This window comes from Mesoplodon mirus (assembly GCF_964341445.2).
Source record: "Mesoplodon mirus genome assembly, chromosome: X".
Lineage (NCBI taxonomy): Eukaryota > Metazoa > Chordata > Mammalia > Artiodactyla > Ziphiidae > Mesoplodon > Mesoplodon mirus.
Window position 1 is genome coordinate 139,095,537 of NC_138981.1, and position 14,574 is coordinate 139,110,110.

General features: G+C 55.8%; 1 protein-coding gene across 2 annotated transcripts in view; it reads right to left on the reverse strand.

Moving 5' to 3' along the window:
- Window positions 1-1,453: 1,453 nt before the first annotated feature.
- MECP2 (methyl-CpG binding protein 2) overlaps window positions 1,454-14,574 on the reverse strand; it is a 62,973-nt gene continuing 49,852 nt past the window's right edge. For both annotated transcript variants that reach the window (XM_082609690.1, XM_082609691.1), the window contains 2 exons: window positions 12,470-12,820; window positions 1,454-11,171 (listed from right to left, as the gene is read on the reverse strand). In XM_082609690.1, coding sequence (XP_082465816.1) covers window positions 10,088-11,171; window positions 12,470-12,820 — 1,435 coding nt within the window. In that variant the 3' untranslated portion in view covers window positions 1,454-10,087. The remainder of the gene's footprint in view (window positions 11,172-12,469; window positions 12,821-14,574) is intronic.

Sequence of the window (14,574 nt, forward strand, 5' to 3'; positions counted from 1 at the left end):
GCAGTCTTAAGCCATCCAGAACTCCTTGGGGTTCCAAGAATGCGCCAGGGCTCCCGCACCCACGAGTTTGCACCTATAGCTCCGTGGCCCTCACGCGAAGGTGGAGCTCAAGCAGCTCCTCAGGTAGAAGCTGGGTTGAGAGCCCCCGGGCTCCTCGGGCGGAGCTGCCCGCAGCCCCTGCTATGCCTGGCATCCCTGGTGCGTCCTTCTTCAGCCTCGGCACTCATCTGCCTCCCCCACCAGATGGGGGAAAACCCCCCCAAAGCAGTAAGGTGGCTTCCTCTTTTGTTTCTCCAGTTGGATGCATGCTTGAAAGGCAGCAGGTCTTCCCTGGCCACCCCCTTGCCCTCTGGATCCTGACCCCAGAGGGCTACTACCCCACTCGCCGCCCCCAGGCTGTCCGTCCACAGACTTATTTAGGGCTCTTTCCAGAAAACAGGTCCGCCCAAGATGGGCCTCCGTTGCAGCCTTTTCCTAGAAGCTGCAGCCAACGCCGGCCACTCCCAAAGAGGAGGCCAGCCACACCCTGAGCCCCAGTGGCTTCCCACGGGGACAGCCCTTACCGAGAGTACCAAGCCGAGGATGGGAAATTATTGGGCACGCACACACTGAGGGAACAGGGACTTACCTGGTCCTACTTGCTCACTGCTGGACTGCAGCTCCTGGGACAGCCCTGGCACCCGAGGGATGCTCAGTACGCACACAGGGCGAATTTCAAACCTTCGTTTTAATGTTCCAGGCCAGGACTGTCTAGTGCTCCTCCTAGTAGGTGTGTCCACATGTGCCTGTGATTCTGGACTCTGAGCACTTGTCGTCCACTCCAGGCCATCGACAGCCTGATGGAGGACGGCTGTGGGGATGCCGCCAGCTCCTGAGCGCCCACAGCCTCATGGGAAGCCAGGGAACACGGGCAGCCGGAGCCAGGTCAGCAGAGGCCATGGGAGGGTCTCAGGCGGGAGGCACCAGAGGAGTCGGAGCTGGGGGTGAGGGGGTGGGGGGTTTCCAAAAGCACCTTGGCACATCCAGGACGAGGGGATGGCCCTGCCCTGGCCCTCGGGGAGCCCCGGAGAGGGGCCGGTGCGGGGCGCAGGCTGCCCTTTCCTCCCGTGGCCGCCCCCGAAAGCGGCTGGCTTCTGCGTGTTCGGGGACAGCCAGAGTGGATCAGGAAATGCACCACCGTGCTGTCCTAGGAGCTGTCTGATAATGAAAGCCCAGACCTGGAGTCACTTTCACAGAGAGATTTATCGAGAATGCTAACAGCACAGGATACAGTACTTCCCAACAAAAGGTGCGAACGCGTCACTTAGAAAGGCATGCTGAGTATTCTTGGCTTTCACACGTATTAAAAAACTTACAAAAATAAAATAAAACTGCGTGCTGCCCATCTTTTCAAATAGTAAAAGAACCTTATGAAAAAATCACTTGATTTTACAACAAAAGACACAAACGGACATTTTTATGTAAATTTATAAGGCAAACTCTTTATATAATAAATAGGTTACAGGGATTCAGTGGGGGGGTGTTTTTGAAACGTATACAGGTACATTCAGACAGGTTTACTGAAATGGTACAAATTTCTTTAATAAATTGCCTTTTGTTTTTAAATATATCAGTGCTTTCAGTCATTTGGCTATACACAAAGAACCTTTTTTTGAACACTACAAAAAAGCAATCAATATTTTTTGTTTTTAAAACGACCTACTTATTTTTCTAAAGTAATTGTCCCAAAACACAAAAACTGAAGGTGAATGCGATAGAGGGCTTCTGGAGACATCTCCAGCCAAGTCTGTCCTGGGCGGCTCCCCACGCCCCACGCACACCTCTCCCGCCCTTGGTCAGGCTTCTGGGCTTCGGGGCTGGAGCCAGCTCCCTCTGCGCAGGGCGACCTGTGTCCCTGTGACTCAGGAGGGGGCAGCAACCCTGCCTGGTTCTTCCCACTCCTAAGCCCCATGCACAAATGGTCACTAGGGTCAGCACTGTCCTTGCCTTTCAGAGGAGGGGCCCCCCGGGCGCTAAGGGAGCACACGTCCGTCCCTGTTCCATCAGCCCTAAATAATGGGAGGTACACGGCTTCTTTGAGGAGGATCGGGTTTTGCCATGAAACAAGAAGGGGGTTTCTCATGTCCAAATTTTGCTGGGGATCGGATGACAGTAAAGGGAGTGCGCCCCCCTCCACCATCATCTTCTCGTCCGGGAAAGCAGGGGAATCGAGAGGTCACGTTGAGTGTCGTGCACTGCGGGATGGGGTGGGATGTGATGATGGTGCCCTGAACAGTAATGCCCACCCTGAACAGTAATGCCCTGTCAACATACACCTGACCTGTGGCCACGGTGGAGGTCTCCAGGGAGATGGCCATCCTCTGGCTGAGCCCTGCCCCTCAGGCCCACCCCAGCCTTCTCCCACTGAGGCGAGGCTGGCTCTGCTCACACCCCTCCTGGCTCCCCTTGCAGGAACATCAACCTTGTCTGTCCTTAAAAAATAATAATGATGCTAATAATCTGGCTGGGGGGGGGGCGCAAAAAAACTCACTGAGTGGAACAAAACCTGGTTTTGCTCCGACTTCGCAAATGGCAGCACGTCAGCTATTCGGTCCGTTGGCTTTAGGCTTAACTTCTTTGGGTGGCTTCTGGCTGATCTGGGCAGGGGTTCTGTCTTTGGATCTCCCCTCCTGGGGAAAAAGGACAGACCCTCTCCTCTCGGTTACCATCCCCTCCCTCAGAATTCTTTTGTTTGTAAAGAAAAGGTGTCTAGAAGCATTTGTCTCTGGAACAATTACTTTAAACATGGTTACAATACAGACTTCAGTTCAAACACAGAAGAGATTTACTTCGCAAAGTTCCTTTCACCCACCAAAAATTACACAAATATAAGCCTCAACACCACAGTTAAGAGGACCAGTAGAGAGAACCTCATGTTTGGAACACAAAAGGAGAAATAAAAACCAAACCAAACCCAAACAGAAAAACCCCAGAGAGACGAGGGGAGAGTGAAGGAGGAGGGGGAGGAGCGCAAACACAGCACACGTTACAGTGTCCGGGTACACGGAGCCCAGCGCGAGGAGAGGGCTCGGCACACATTGAGTAACAGTCCTGGTGATATTTGGTCATATATTCATCAACTACTGACTCTGGAGCGGCTGTTATTGATTGAAGCAGTGACAACTCAAACGGAAAAGGAGGCCTTGGTAGCAAGGGAAGGAGCAGGCTTCGAGTTCTGCAAGCCTTTTGCACTCCACCGTCCAGCTCCCCAGAAACACTGAACTGGGTGGGCCCTGCTGCGTCGGGCGGGCAGGGCGAGAGGTCACCGGGTGACGCTAACTCGGCGCCGATTTCAGATCTCGGGCAGAAAGCATGCGCGCAGATAACGCGGACACCCACCTGCGAGGCCAGACAGCAGCGGCGGCGGCCTCCTCTGCCCCCGGCCCCGGGCTGGGTGGGAGAGCAGGCAGGGACCCACCGCTAATACTGAACGAAGGCGGGGGCGAGCCCCCAGGCAGGGCCCGGAAGCTGCCCCTGCCCAGGTCCTCCGAGGGGCCCGAGGGGAGCCTGGCCACCCAAAGGGCCTACGAGTGTTTCTCTTTTGGATTCAGGCCTCAGAAGTAAGTAATGATGCGGGGAGGGAAGCTTTTGGCCCTGGTGATTATAATGCTCTCTGCTTTGGAAGAACAAGTTTCTGGATTTTTTTTTGGTGTTTTTAATTACTTAAAAAATGATCAAAAAGAACTGTTACGGCTAAACTCTCTAGCAGATATTGCTCATTAGGAATTACAAAAGCAAATGCAATTACTCATAGGTTGGGGGAGAAGAGGAAGGGACATTTCTGGAGTCTTCGCTACCTCCTGGAGGGGACCCACTGAACCTCACGTATGGTTCTGGGGTCCCTGGTGTTCTACCTGGTACGGCTCACACTTACAGAGACAAGACACGGCCTTCTGCCTCCCCTCCAGCCCCCAGACTCGGCAGAGTGGGGGCCCTGCCGGTGGGGAGGCCTGCTGAGCCCGCTCTCCACATACCATCACTCGGACTGGGTCGCTGGAAGGCGTGGGGGGACCAGGCCACCCCCATGGACTCCAGCTGCCCCACCCAGAGATCGAAAGGGACCAGGCAGTGCCATTCCAGGCTTTGCCAGAGCCAGGGAGCACCCTTGCACCCACCCACTGAAATGAGCCGTCCCGCAGTGGCACCCTGGAGCCTCTCTCACAAACTCGGGAGAAACAGTGCAAAACCCGGTGCTGCCCGGAGCCTCCTTCACTCGGCACTGGGAAGCCCTTGAAAGAAGCGAGGAAAGACCACAGATCTGCTTGGACCGAAGTGACCAGCAGACGGATTTGTCGGTTTTTTTTTTGTTTTTTGTTTTTGTTTTTTTTTTGTTTTTGTTTTTGTTTTTTGTTTTTTTTGTTTTTTAAATTTTCCCTTGTCCTATGCTATGGTTATCAGAAATATTGTAATTAAGCAACAGGTATAATTTTAACAGGTCTTTTTGTGTGTGTGGAGCCACAAGCAAAATGAGTTTATAACTGTGCAATATACAGATATATATATATAAAAATTCAACTGCTTTGTGTGTCTAGTCGGTGCATTAAATAAAAGGGACAGAAGAACTTAAAGCAAAACTAAAAAGCAAAACAAAAGCCCAGGATAGAAGAGACCAAGCAGGTCTATGCGTATAGTCTATAAGATACTGGATATATCAGGGTCACCAGGAAGAACAGCTTTGTCACTTGACACACACACACTGTGGGGAGAGGAACTACCAGTGGGCAGGAGCCAAAGCTTGTGGCCTTTTGATTTCATTTTCTCTCACTGCTGAGCAGGACCTGAGGAGAGGGAAGATAGAGGCGGAGCTAGCACAGCAAAGATAACTTGCAAGTTTCCCAAACGTTCTGAAACTCAAGGCTGGATTTCCCTCCGTGAGGGTCCTCGCCCCCGCCCTCCCTCTGCCCCGGGGGCTCTTGCGGGTGAGGGGCGAGGGGGGCACACCCCTTCACCCAGGCCCCAAGAAGAGCTGAGCCAGGGGCTGTCCTTGGGGGCAGGCCGCACCGCAGGCAGAGGCTGGGGAGGAGACATCACCCTAGTTAGAACTTCTTTTTCCTGACAAATCAGCACTTGGGGTAGGCTCTGCGGAAATCAGAAAGGAGCACGGAACAGGTGGTGCCGGGTAGCGAGAAGGTCACGGGCCTTCGGATTCACTGGTGAGCACTCTCCTTCCTTCCCACACCCAGAGCTGGCCTCCTGCAGCTCTGCAACAGGCAGGCCTTCTCACAGGACCGGGTAGCAGCTGAGCCCTCAGGGACTGCTACCCACGGAGAGATGGGCTCTCCAGGGACACGAGGGCCCTAAGGCTCAGATCCAGCAGTTTCAGGCCGGATTCCCCTTCACCCGCAGCACTTGCCACACATTAGGCCAGGCTCCAAGTACTGTTAGATCAGCGTTTTTGCAAAAGCTTGCTCTTATTCATTCAGAAACATTGAAATGTAGTTTCCTGCTAAATGTTTTTTAGGTCTTCCTTCTGAATTGTCGACAAGGGGTTTCAGCGTTCACTTTTTTCCCCTTTAACGTGGAACTTTAGACCCTGGGGGAGGCAGTATCCTAGAGAATTGTTAACGATTACACTATGTTTTCTGAAGATTGATAGAGTTTCTAAAAGAGAAAGAAGCAAAAACCGAGACTCAACAAACCCCTCGAGTGGACGGGTTCACGGATGAAGAGAAGTGAGATGGGGCCCTTGCAGAGAGCAGCTAAGAGCCAGAACACGACGTGGCGGGGCCATCGGGCAAGAGAGCAGGGGCTCTACTACAGGCCTGGTAACGTGGCCGTGCTCCCCCCCACCCCCCGGGGCCACTGGCCGGGACTCAGGGGACTGGCTACGCCAATGCACACAGGGCTCTAGAGAGAGCTTACTTCCCGAGGTCTGGATGGCCTGGGCCATCCGTGTGGGAAACTCGCATCAGGAAACAATTTGGGGCCACGACCCTGCTAGGGATGGCTGGACAAAGCTAGAGCTGGTATCTGTGACCTCCCCTGGCCCCGTCACCCCAGAGAGCCTGGCAGGAATGCTCCGGAAAGGGGGCACAGAGCTCAGCTGCCAGGCTCCACTTGGGTTCCAGGAGATCCAGGCGGCCACACCTGGTGGATTCACTTCACACCCTCTGTTCCCTCCTGGGCTTGAGCTGCTTATTAAGTTACTTAAAATCCAGAGGTCCCGTCAGCTAAAGAAACTCCTTGCCCACTAAATGAGGTTTGTTTCTGGCTAGTACCCTCCTTCACGATGGCCATGACAACGATGACAAGCTAGGCAGAGGGGCAAGCGACCACTTGGGGCTGTTCCAGGTCCCACCGCCACCGTTTGTGGCCTCTAGCCTGGAATGCCACTGCTAAACAAGACTGGTGCCGGCACCGGCATGGGGTCTCAGGAGTAGAAGTCAGGTGCTGGCTGTGGCCGTTCCGGCATCCCCAGGCCACCACCACGGCTTCCACTTTCCGGGGAGCTGAGGGGATGGGGTCCTTGGCTAGTTTGGCACTGACGGACTAGGGGCCGTGGCATTTCTGGGTGTCTCCTGTGCCTTTCGATACGGGAGTACAGCAGCAGCGGAAGGGAGCTGTACTGGAGCCTGGCTGTGGCCCAGTGTCCCCAGCTCACTGCAGTGTCAAGGCCAGCAATTACACTGGTTAGGACAAGCCCACCAATGGGCAGGGCTGGGCTGGGCCGGGCACGGTGGGAGGAGCTTGAGGACAGAGAATTCCATCAGGAGAGGAGGTAGTCACTAAGAACCAGAATAAGGGCCGCGGAGACCGAATGTGACTCTGACCTAGCCCACGGGTGTCTGAAAGCTGTCGGTCAATTCCTGCCTTCTTCACACAGTCCCTAAGAGATGGCCCCCGATCTTCATGGTCTTCAAGTACACACAAAATCGAGGTCACACCCCCAAACTGGGCCAGACACAGCTGGTGAGAATTCCGTGGCGCTTAGGCCTTCCCTCCAACCTCCTGTCAACCTGACTCCAGGACAGAGGTGGTATGGGAGCTTCGGGGCCCCTGCCCAAAGGTGACTCACTAGTAATGCCTTTATTTGGGGAAGAGGGAATGTGGAAGAAAGGGGGGCAGGGAGAGAAAACCCTACGGTGCCTCAGGCGCCACATGCAGCCGTGAAACTCTAGGGGCAGAAGCTGGGGAGTGAGGGAGGCTGCAGGCCGGGCCGGGCCCGAAGGAAATGACACTGGAAACTCTGTGTTCTCGACCACCAATGCCACTCAGCCCCCAGAATGAACTGTTACGGGTGAAAGGGGGGCAACGGCAGGCCCAGCTCTCTTTTGCCCAGGACCAGATGGTACCAAGCTGATGGGGAGGCCAGCTCTTGATACTGGTCCCAGGAGCCACATTTTACTGGACGAAAAGTGTAATTAATGCCTAAAAACCTGACCGAGCAAAAGAGATGGTGTCCCCACGACAAACGGGCTGGACACCGTGCTCACGTGAATAAGAGTCCTCTGGGGGTTACCAGGAGTGCGAGGCCACTGCAGGGTCAGGAGCCTTTTGTCCTTGGAGGAAGAGGGATCCCGAAGGACTCTCCCCCTACTCCGACGCCCAGCCCTTCCTGGGGAGGAGTCATAAGTGAAGCCCGGAGGGTCGACAGCAGAGCAGGTTTGGTTGTGGGACTTGCTTCTGCAGCAAGAAATGGATACAAAAATGCTAGAAAGGCCAGCTACGACTCCACAAACAGAACGGGGCAAACTCCCTTGCTTCTAACCATTCTGGGAGAGACAGACATGTTTTTTTCTTAAGCTACTGATTGGAACTGTCAACTATGGGTCCTGATCACTAAGGACTGGCAAGGAAGTGCTAGACGGTTTCTAAGATGTTTCACTCCTTCATGGTTACACCGCAGTGAGGAAGCCAGGGGACAGTAACTGAAATACACGAGACAACACGCACTTGACAGTTCATGGCAGCAGCTCACATGGGACGTGCTTGTGGGTGTTTCTGGAAGCATAAGACTGCTGTCTCGTTTGCTACTTTGATAAGGTACTTCTCAGTTGGACAGATTTAGATAAGAGACATCTCTGTAAACACAGAAAAGGATATACCAATATGATGAAGATATGCAGTTAGATAAGGACTTCCTGAACAGAGGGTGAAAGCACGGGATCCTGAATTGAAACTGGTCAATGAAAACCCCAAAACAAGCCCAAGCCTCTACGCACCCACACCACAGCCCTGGTGCACATGTGGAGATGCGTGAGGTACCAGTCCACCCCGTCTCCCGCAAGCAGAGGCCATACGGGGCCCAGCAGAAAAGAACTTGCGCTCTGAGGAGCAGCAGCGGGGCATCTGCACTTGTTCTGCCTGCCGCCCCACCCGACCACCCTGCCCCTAGCCGGGTCCGGCAGAGGCCAAGGTCAGGGCTGGGCAACTCAATGACACTGGCAGGCCACAGTGGGTCTCTGTGCTGCCCTTGGCTTTGAAATCCATATCCGGCCCAACTTCTCCCTCCCCCACTTCTGCTGAGTGGGAAGGTTGAGAAGGCCTGGGATCCGGGGTCTGACCAGGGAAGGGGACTCCTAGGAGAGCAAGACCTTGCCACTCCCTTGCCCCTCGGAGAGGCCGAGGCACTAGGGCCAGGTGGATTTAGCAGAGCCTGGGGCTTCCTCAGGGCTCAGAATGGGTGGGAGGGGGGCTGGGGCTGACGGCAGGAAGGCCAAGGGTGGGGTGAGTTCTGGGGCCCTGAGCTGACAGCGTCGGCTCAGGGTACAGTTGGGCACTGCGGCTGCCTGGAACAGAAGGGATAAATGAGGAGGGGGGGAGGGGAAGAAATGAAAGGATGAAATGCAAGAAGGCAGAAATTGAAGGAGAGAAGAGAAACCAATCAGGAAGTCCTTATAAATTGCAGCAAACACTTAGAGTTTCGGAGCTTCGTGGGAACCCTATGTGCTGAGCCCACTTTAAAACAAGCGCAGGTACATACAGATCCAGGTAGTTGTCAACACCGTCATGTCTGGTGGCTTGAGGGACAAAGTGTCACCAATTCAAGCCAGTTTGCTCTCAGAGCGTGTTTGTTTTGAAGTGGGAACATGAAGACTCAATAGTGCAAATAGTTCTAAGCTGTCCCTAGAGGAGTTAGAATTGGAAAGTTTTGGAAGAACATTTCCCCCTCCTTCCCCCTGGCCCCCTGCCCCATCTACTAAGGCTCTAACTACCAGTCACAACTGCTCTGAGCGACTAGGAATCCCTTCCGCCTGGCCTGCTGCGCTCGGCGGTCTGGAGCCTGGGCCTGCCTGCCTGGGCCTTGTCCTGCGGCCTTGGCGGCCTCTCTCTAGCGCCACCCGCGGGAAGCCAGCCCTGGGCCATCGTCTCCTCTGGCTAAGGCCAGTCTACACCCAGCGGCTCAAAGGATGACTCCTTCCTAGCCAGGCCAGAACTGGGGCGAACAGGTGCTACTTCCCCGTCCTGTGAAATGTCCTTGTCGATTTTGGATTGGGGCTGGCGTGGGGCCAGGTCTGTGCCACCACAGGTGGGATCACACGGGCTATAGCCACTGGCCATCCGCATCTTCTCTAAAGGATCCACCTGTCTCTCTTGCCTCACACCTCCTTGTCCCGACGTGGGTGGGAGTGGGCGAGGCGGGGGAGCTGGAGGCCGGGCAGGGTTGGGGGAGGAGAGCTGAGACTGGGGCGCCAACGGCACCAAAACCAGGAGTGTCCTCTCAAGTGCTCTCTGTCCCTAACGACCACGTGGGGGGGCTGGGTGGGAGGGAGGTGCAGGCGCACCCTAAGAAGCCTGGGCAACAGCTTGTCTGGTCAGTAGTATCTGCAGCAAGCCTTGTTGAAGGAGCCTAGTTTAGAAAAGTGCAAAGCTACTTCTGGCCCTGGTTAGGTCTTCAACCTGACTGTGCTTGTCGGTAAGAAAAACATCCCCAATGCTCCAACTACTCCCACCCTGAAGCCACGAAACTCTAAGTTTACTGAAAGAAAAAAAAATATTTTTTATTTCAGTTAATCGGGAAGCTTTGTCAGAGCCCTACCCATAAGGAGAAGAGACAACAGCTGCCTTTATTCTTGTTGGTTTGCTTTGCAATCCGCTCTGTGTAAAGTCAGCTAACTCTCTCGGTCACGGGCGTCCGGCTGTCCACAGGCTCCTCTCTGTTTGGCCTTGGCATGGAGGATGAGACAATGTCTTTGCGCTCTCCCTCCCCTCGGTGTTTGTACTTTTCTGTGGCCGCGGCGGCGGTCGTGAGCGCGGGCTGAGTCTTAGCTGGCTCCTTGGGGCAGCCGTCGCTCTCCAGCGAGCCTGCTCTCGGCATCTTCTCCTCTTTGCAGACGCTGCTGCTCAAGTCCTGGGGCTCTGGGGGGCTGGCGGGGTCCTCGGAGCTCTGGGGCTCCGGCGGGGGTGGGGGCGGGGGCGGAAGCAGTGGCGCGGGTGCCTTCGGGGGCTCCACATGGTGGTGGTGGTGGTGGTGCTCCTTCTTGGGGGGCGACGAGGCGCTGCCGCTGCGCCCCTTGGGGCTGCTCTCCTTGCTTTTCCGCCCGGGGCTCTTGCAGGTCTTCAGTCCCTTCCCGCTCTTCTCGCCAAGGGTGGACACCAGCAGGGGCTTCACCACCTCCTTCACCTCGATGCTCACCGTCTCCCGGGTCTTGCGCTTCTTGATGGGCAGCACGGTCTCCTGCACAGACCGGATGGAAGACTCCTTCACGGCTTTCTTTTTGGCCTCGGCGGCGGCAGCCGCCACCACACTGCCCGGCTTTCGGCCCCGTTTCTTGGGAATGGCCTGGGGGTCAGCCTCAGCTTTTCGCTTCCGGCCGGGGCGTTTGATAACCATGACCTGGGCCGACGTGGTGGCCCCACCCCCTTCAGCCTTGCTGCCCGGCGAAGCTTGGAAAGGCATCTTGACGAGCAGCTTCCCGGGACTTTTCTCCAGGACCCTTTTCACCTGCACGCCCTCTGATGCTGCTGCCTTGGGTCTCGTGGTGCCGCTCCCTTTGGGGCGTCCCCGGCCTCTGCCAGTTCCTGGAGCTTTGGGAGATTTGGGCTTCTTAGGTGGTTTCTGCTCTCGCCGGGAGGGGCTCCCTCTCCCAGTTACCGTGAAGTCAAAATCATTAGGGTCCAGGGAGGTGTCGCCTACCTTTTCGAAGTATGCAATCAGCTCCACTTTAGAGCGAAAGGCTTTTCCCTGGGGACTGTGGGAATAAACGGAGAGACACAAAGAATAATCAGAAGCTTCCACAGCCATGTCAGAGATGGGGCAGAGGAGAAGGTGGTGGCGAACCCTCTGACAGGAGACATTCTGCAACCGGCATGCCCGATGATACAGCTGAACAAGAGTCACATTTAAGAAAAGCTGAGATGAGCTAAAACTAGGGAGCTGCAGCCTCAGTTATACAGGAAGCAATCGGGTTGCCCAACGGCTGTGGGCGCCCGCGAGGCCTGCTCCGATGCCAGAATGGCTTGGTGCTGACTGCTCCACAGCTATTGCCTGGATGCCCCCGAGAACCTGCCTGCCACCGAGCTCCTCTGGCCCCCAAAGGGGTCTGGCCTGGGGACCCTGTCTAGCTGTCAGGCTGAACTCGGGTACGCTGCTTAGCCTCTCTTGGAATCAGTTTCCTCATCCATCAGTAGGATAACGCTTTGCTCATCCTTTTCTGAGTTGCTGGAATTAAATGAGGCTGTCTGAAAGCAGCCTTTGAAAACTGCTAACCTTTCTGGAACCATCTAAGGGGAAGAACTGAAACGCACGCATTCACACTCGTCCTCTGAAGCTCTGGCTTCGAAGTTACTCTGCTTCAACAGGTAACACCCGACGACCAGCCCACAGCTGGACAAAGGCCCAAGGGACAGTGGGAAAGACACACGGAGCCCATCTGGGTCTCTCCCCAGAGGCCCTATCAGAGAGCCCATTTGTCCCAACATGATTCACAGAGCAGACTGAGCCCTATGAATTCCTATTTCTTTGGGTTCATGACGCAGTGTCAGAGAAGGACTGTCCCAGAAAGAAGAGGCTAACAGGTTCTGAGGAGGGCCCCTCAGCTGGGAGATGGCAGCAAGCCCAGGGAGCTCCCTTGCATCCCCAGCCCAGGCCAGTGTGCACGGCAGGACCTTGCGTCCTCACTGCTTCTCAGGCGGCCTCTCCTGGTGCCCTCACTGAGGCCCTGGGTAGGCCCTACTGCTATTCCAGCTCCAGATGAGGCCTTGACGGCAGGTGCGGGAAAGCCGCACTCTGCTACCCTGGGCACATCTCATTCAGGGCAGTGACCTACATACGCGGTCATTCCAAGCATACCTGGTCGCGCCCGCAAGCAGTGGTCACTACTGAAGCCCCCGACCCGAGGTGGGGTTACGCACACACATTTTCCTGATCAATGAGCAGCAAAGAGCTACCACTCCAAGGGGTCCCCATCAGTTTTATAGCACCGGTCCCTGACCCCCCCGCCCACCCGGCCCTCCCCACTCTGTAGAAACAGGAGTCACCCTTACTCACTTGATCAAATACACATCATACTTCCCAGCGGAGCGGCCAGATTTCCTTTGCTTAAGCTTTCGGGTCCAACCTTCAGGCAGAGTGGGGTCGTCGTACATGGGTCCCCGGTCGCGGATGATGGAGCGCCGCTGTTTGGGGGAGGCCGAAGCTTCTGGCACGGCTGGGGCCGAGCCCGACCCTTCCGAGGTCTCTGCTTTACCTGCCTCTGCTGGCTCAGCAGAGTGGTGGGCCGCTGGCTGCAGGGGCTCATGCTTGCCCTCTTTGTCTTCTTTCTTATCCTTCTTCACCTTTTTAAATTTCAAAGGTTTATCCTTCAGGCCCTGGAGATCCTGTTCTTCTGACTTTTCTTCCCTGAAGTATTAAACAAGTATGTAAGTATCATGGAGAACACACTGGTTTGCAGAAAAAGTGAGCAACAGCAGGCCCCGGGCGCCCCAGCGTGGGCAGCGCCCTGGGAGAGGGGGCTGCCCTGCCAGTGCTCGCCCATATCCAGATGCCCTTCCACTTCACAGATCATTTTAGAGCCCTTGGGCAGCTGACGGCGATGGCCCACCGCACCCTACCTGCACTGTGGTCGCCCTGAGTCCCACTCCTAGCATGCCTGCACTGAGAAGGTGGCTTCTCAGTGTTACGAGCTGTGCCCGAGGGCCTCCGTGTCTGACGGATGACAAGAGGCCCTCCTTGACTGCCGGAGAGGGACCTACCCACCAAAATGGAGGGGGGGGGCTCCTCGTCACGAAGGCCTGGCTTGGCTGTTACCACAGCTTCTGTGTTCTGGGTTTTCTCAAACGTGTGATCAGTAAAAACAGCACAGTACAACTTGCTGACGGGAACAGTCCAACAGTGCCCCTTGGGCGGTGGCGCAGAGCACAGCGCTGTGGAAAAACACGCAGATTTGGAGGCAGCCAACCTGAGCTCAAATGCTGACTTTGCCATTTCCAAACACGACCTGAGCATGTGAGCTCAACATCCCGTGCCTCGGTTTCCTCATCTCAACAATGGGTCAACACCCCAGAGGGAGAAGAGTCACAAAGGCATTGTATAAACACTGGCGGATGTGGGTAACCAGACACTGCTGCCCAGCGTCCTGGCATGAGAAGAGGAGCAATCCCAGGTCGGGGAGCCTTTATCACCAGACGCTCCTGACGACACAGGGCCTTGGCCTTGGCCAATGGGATGGAAGAGCAGGAAGAACGGAAAGGCGCAGAAGAACACGCTCCTCATTCCAGGGCGGGCACCTCCCCATTCCTTCGTGCCAACAGAACAGCTCCTTCCCTATGCTTCCGTCCCGCCCGGTAGGGTCCCCTCCTTGTGTACTTCGGCAATGGTCACTGTGAGGCCCTGGGATCAGGGTCTGGCCATGATGCTCTCATGGCCAGGCCAAGAGGGCAAGAACACTACCCGGGCCAGGGAGGCTTGGAAAGAAGAATCGTGGGCTCGGAATCAGCCACCTGAGAAGCCCGCAGTTAGCAGCTCATCTCATCTGGGAAAAGAGCCAGACTCCTCTGTCCTTCAGATCTCAGTCCCAGAGCTGCCTGGGCCCACGCGGCTCACGTCGGCACCAGTCACCACCTCACGTCGGCCCAGTCCAAGTGACTTTCCTTCTTGGCCAAACCGCGGAGACCGCAACAAAGGCACCATGGCGTGCCCTGGCAACCAGACTCCAATGACGTGGCTAAGTCACCAATGGCGAGTTCGCACCAGGAACACTCAGGTCAGGCATGGGGAGACAGGGTGTGGGGAGGGCGCGCCCCGACCTCCTCCCTATCCTGGCTCCGCCTCCAGAAGTTTAGGGCCCTGAGTGTGAGCTCTAGCACACAGCTGACTTTCTAATTCTCCAGGCTTAGCTCCTTGATGGGAGATGAGGAAGAGCCCTGGGTAGCTCCATGCAGCCCGCAGCCCACTGTCACCACGGGAACCTGGGCAGTCCCGAACCAGAGAAAAACACTGCACTGATGGCAAAGGCTGGCTTCTTCAGAGCCCTCATCTGCACTCCCCTGATAATTTAACTATGGTGAAGTCAAGCACAAACCACACGCCCCAGGAATGCCTCTTAGGTACAAGCAAGGGTGCTGATGCCGTCTAGGGCCAGCCCTTCTAGAAAC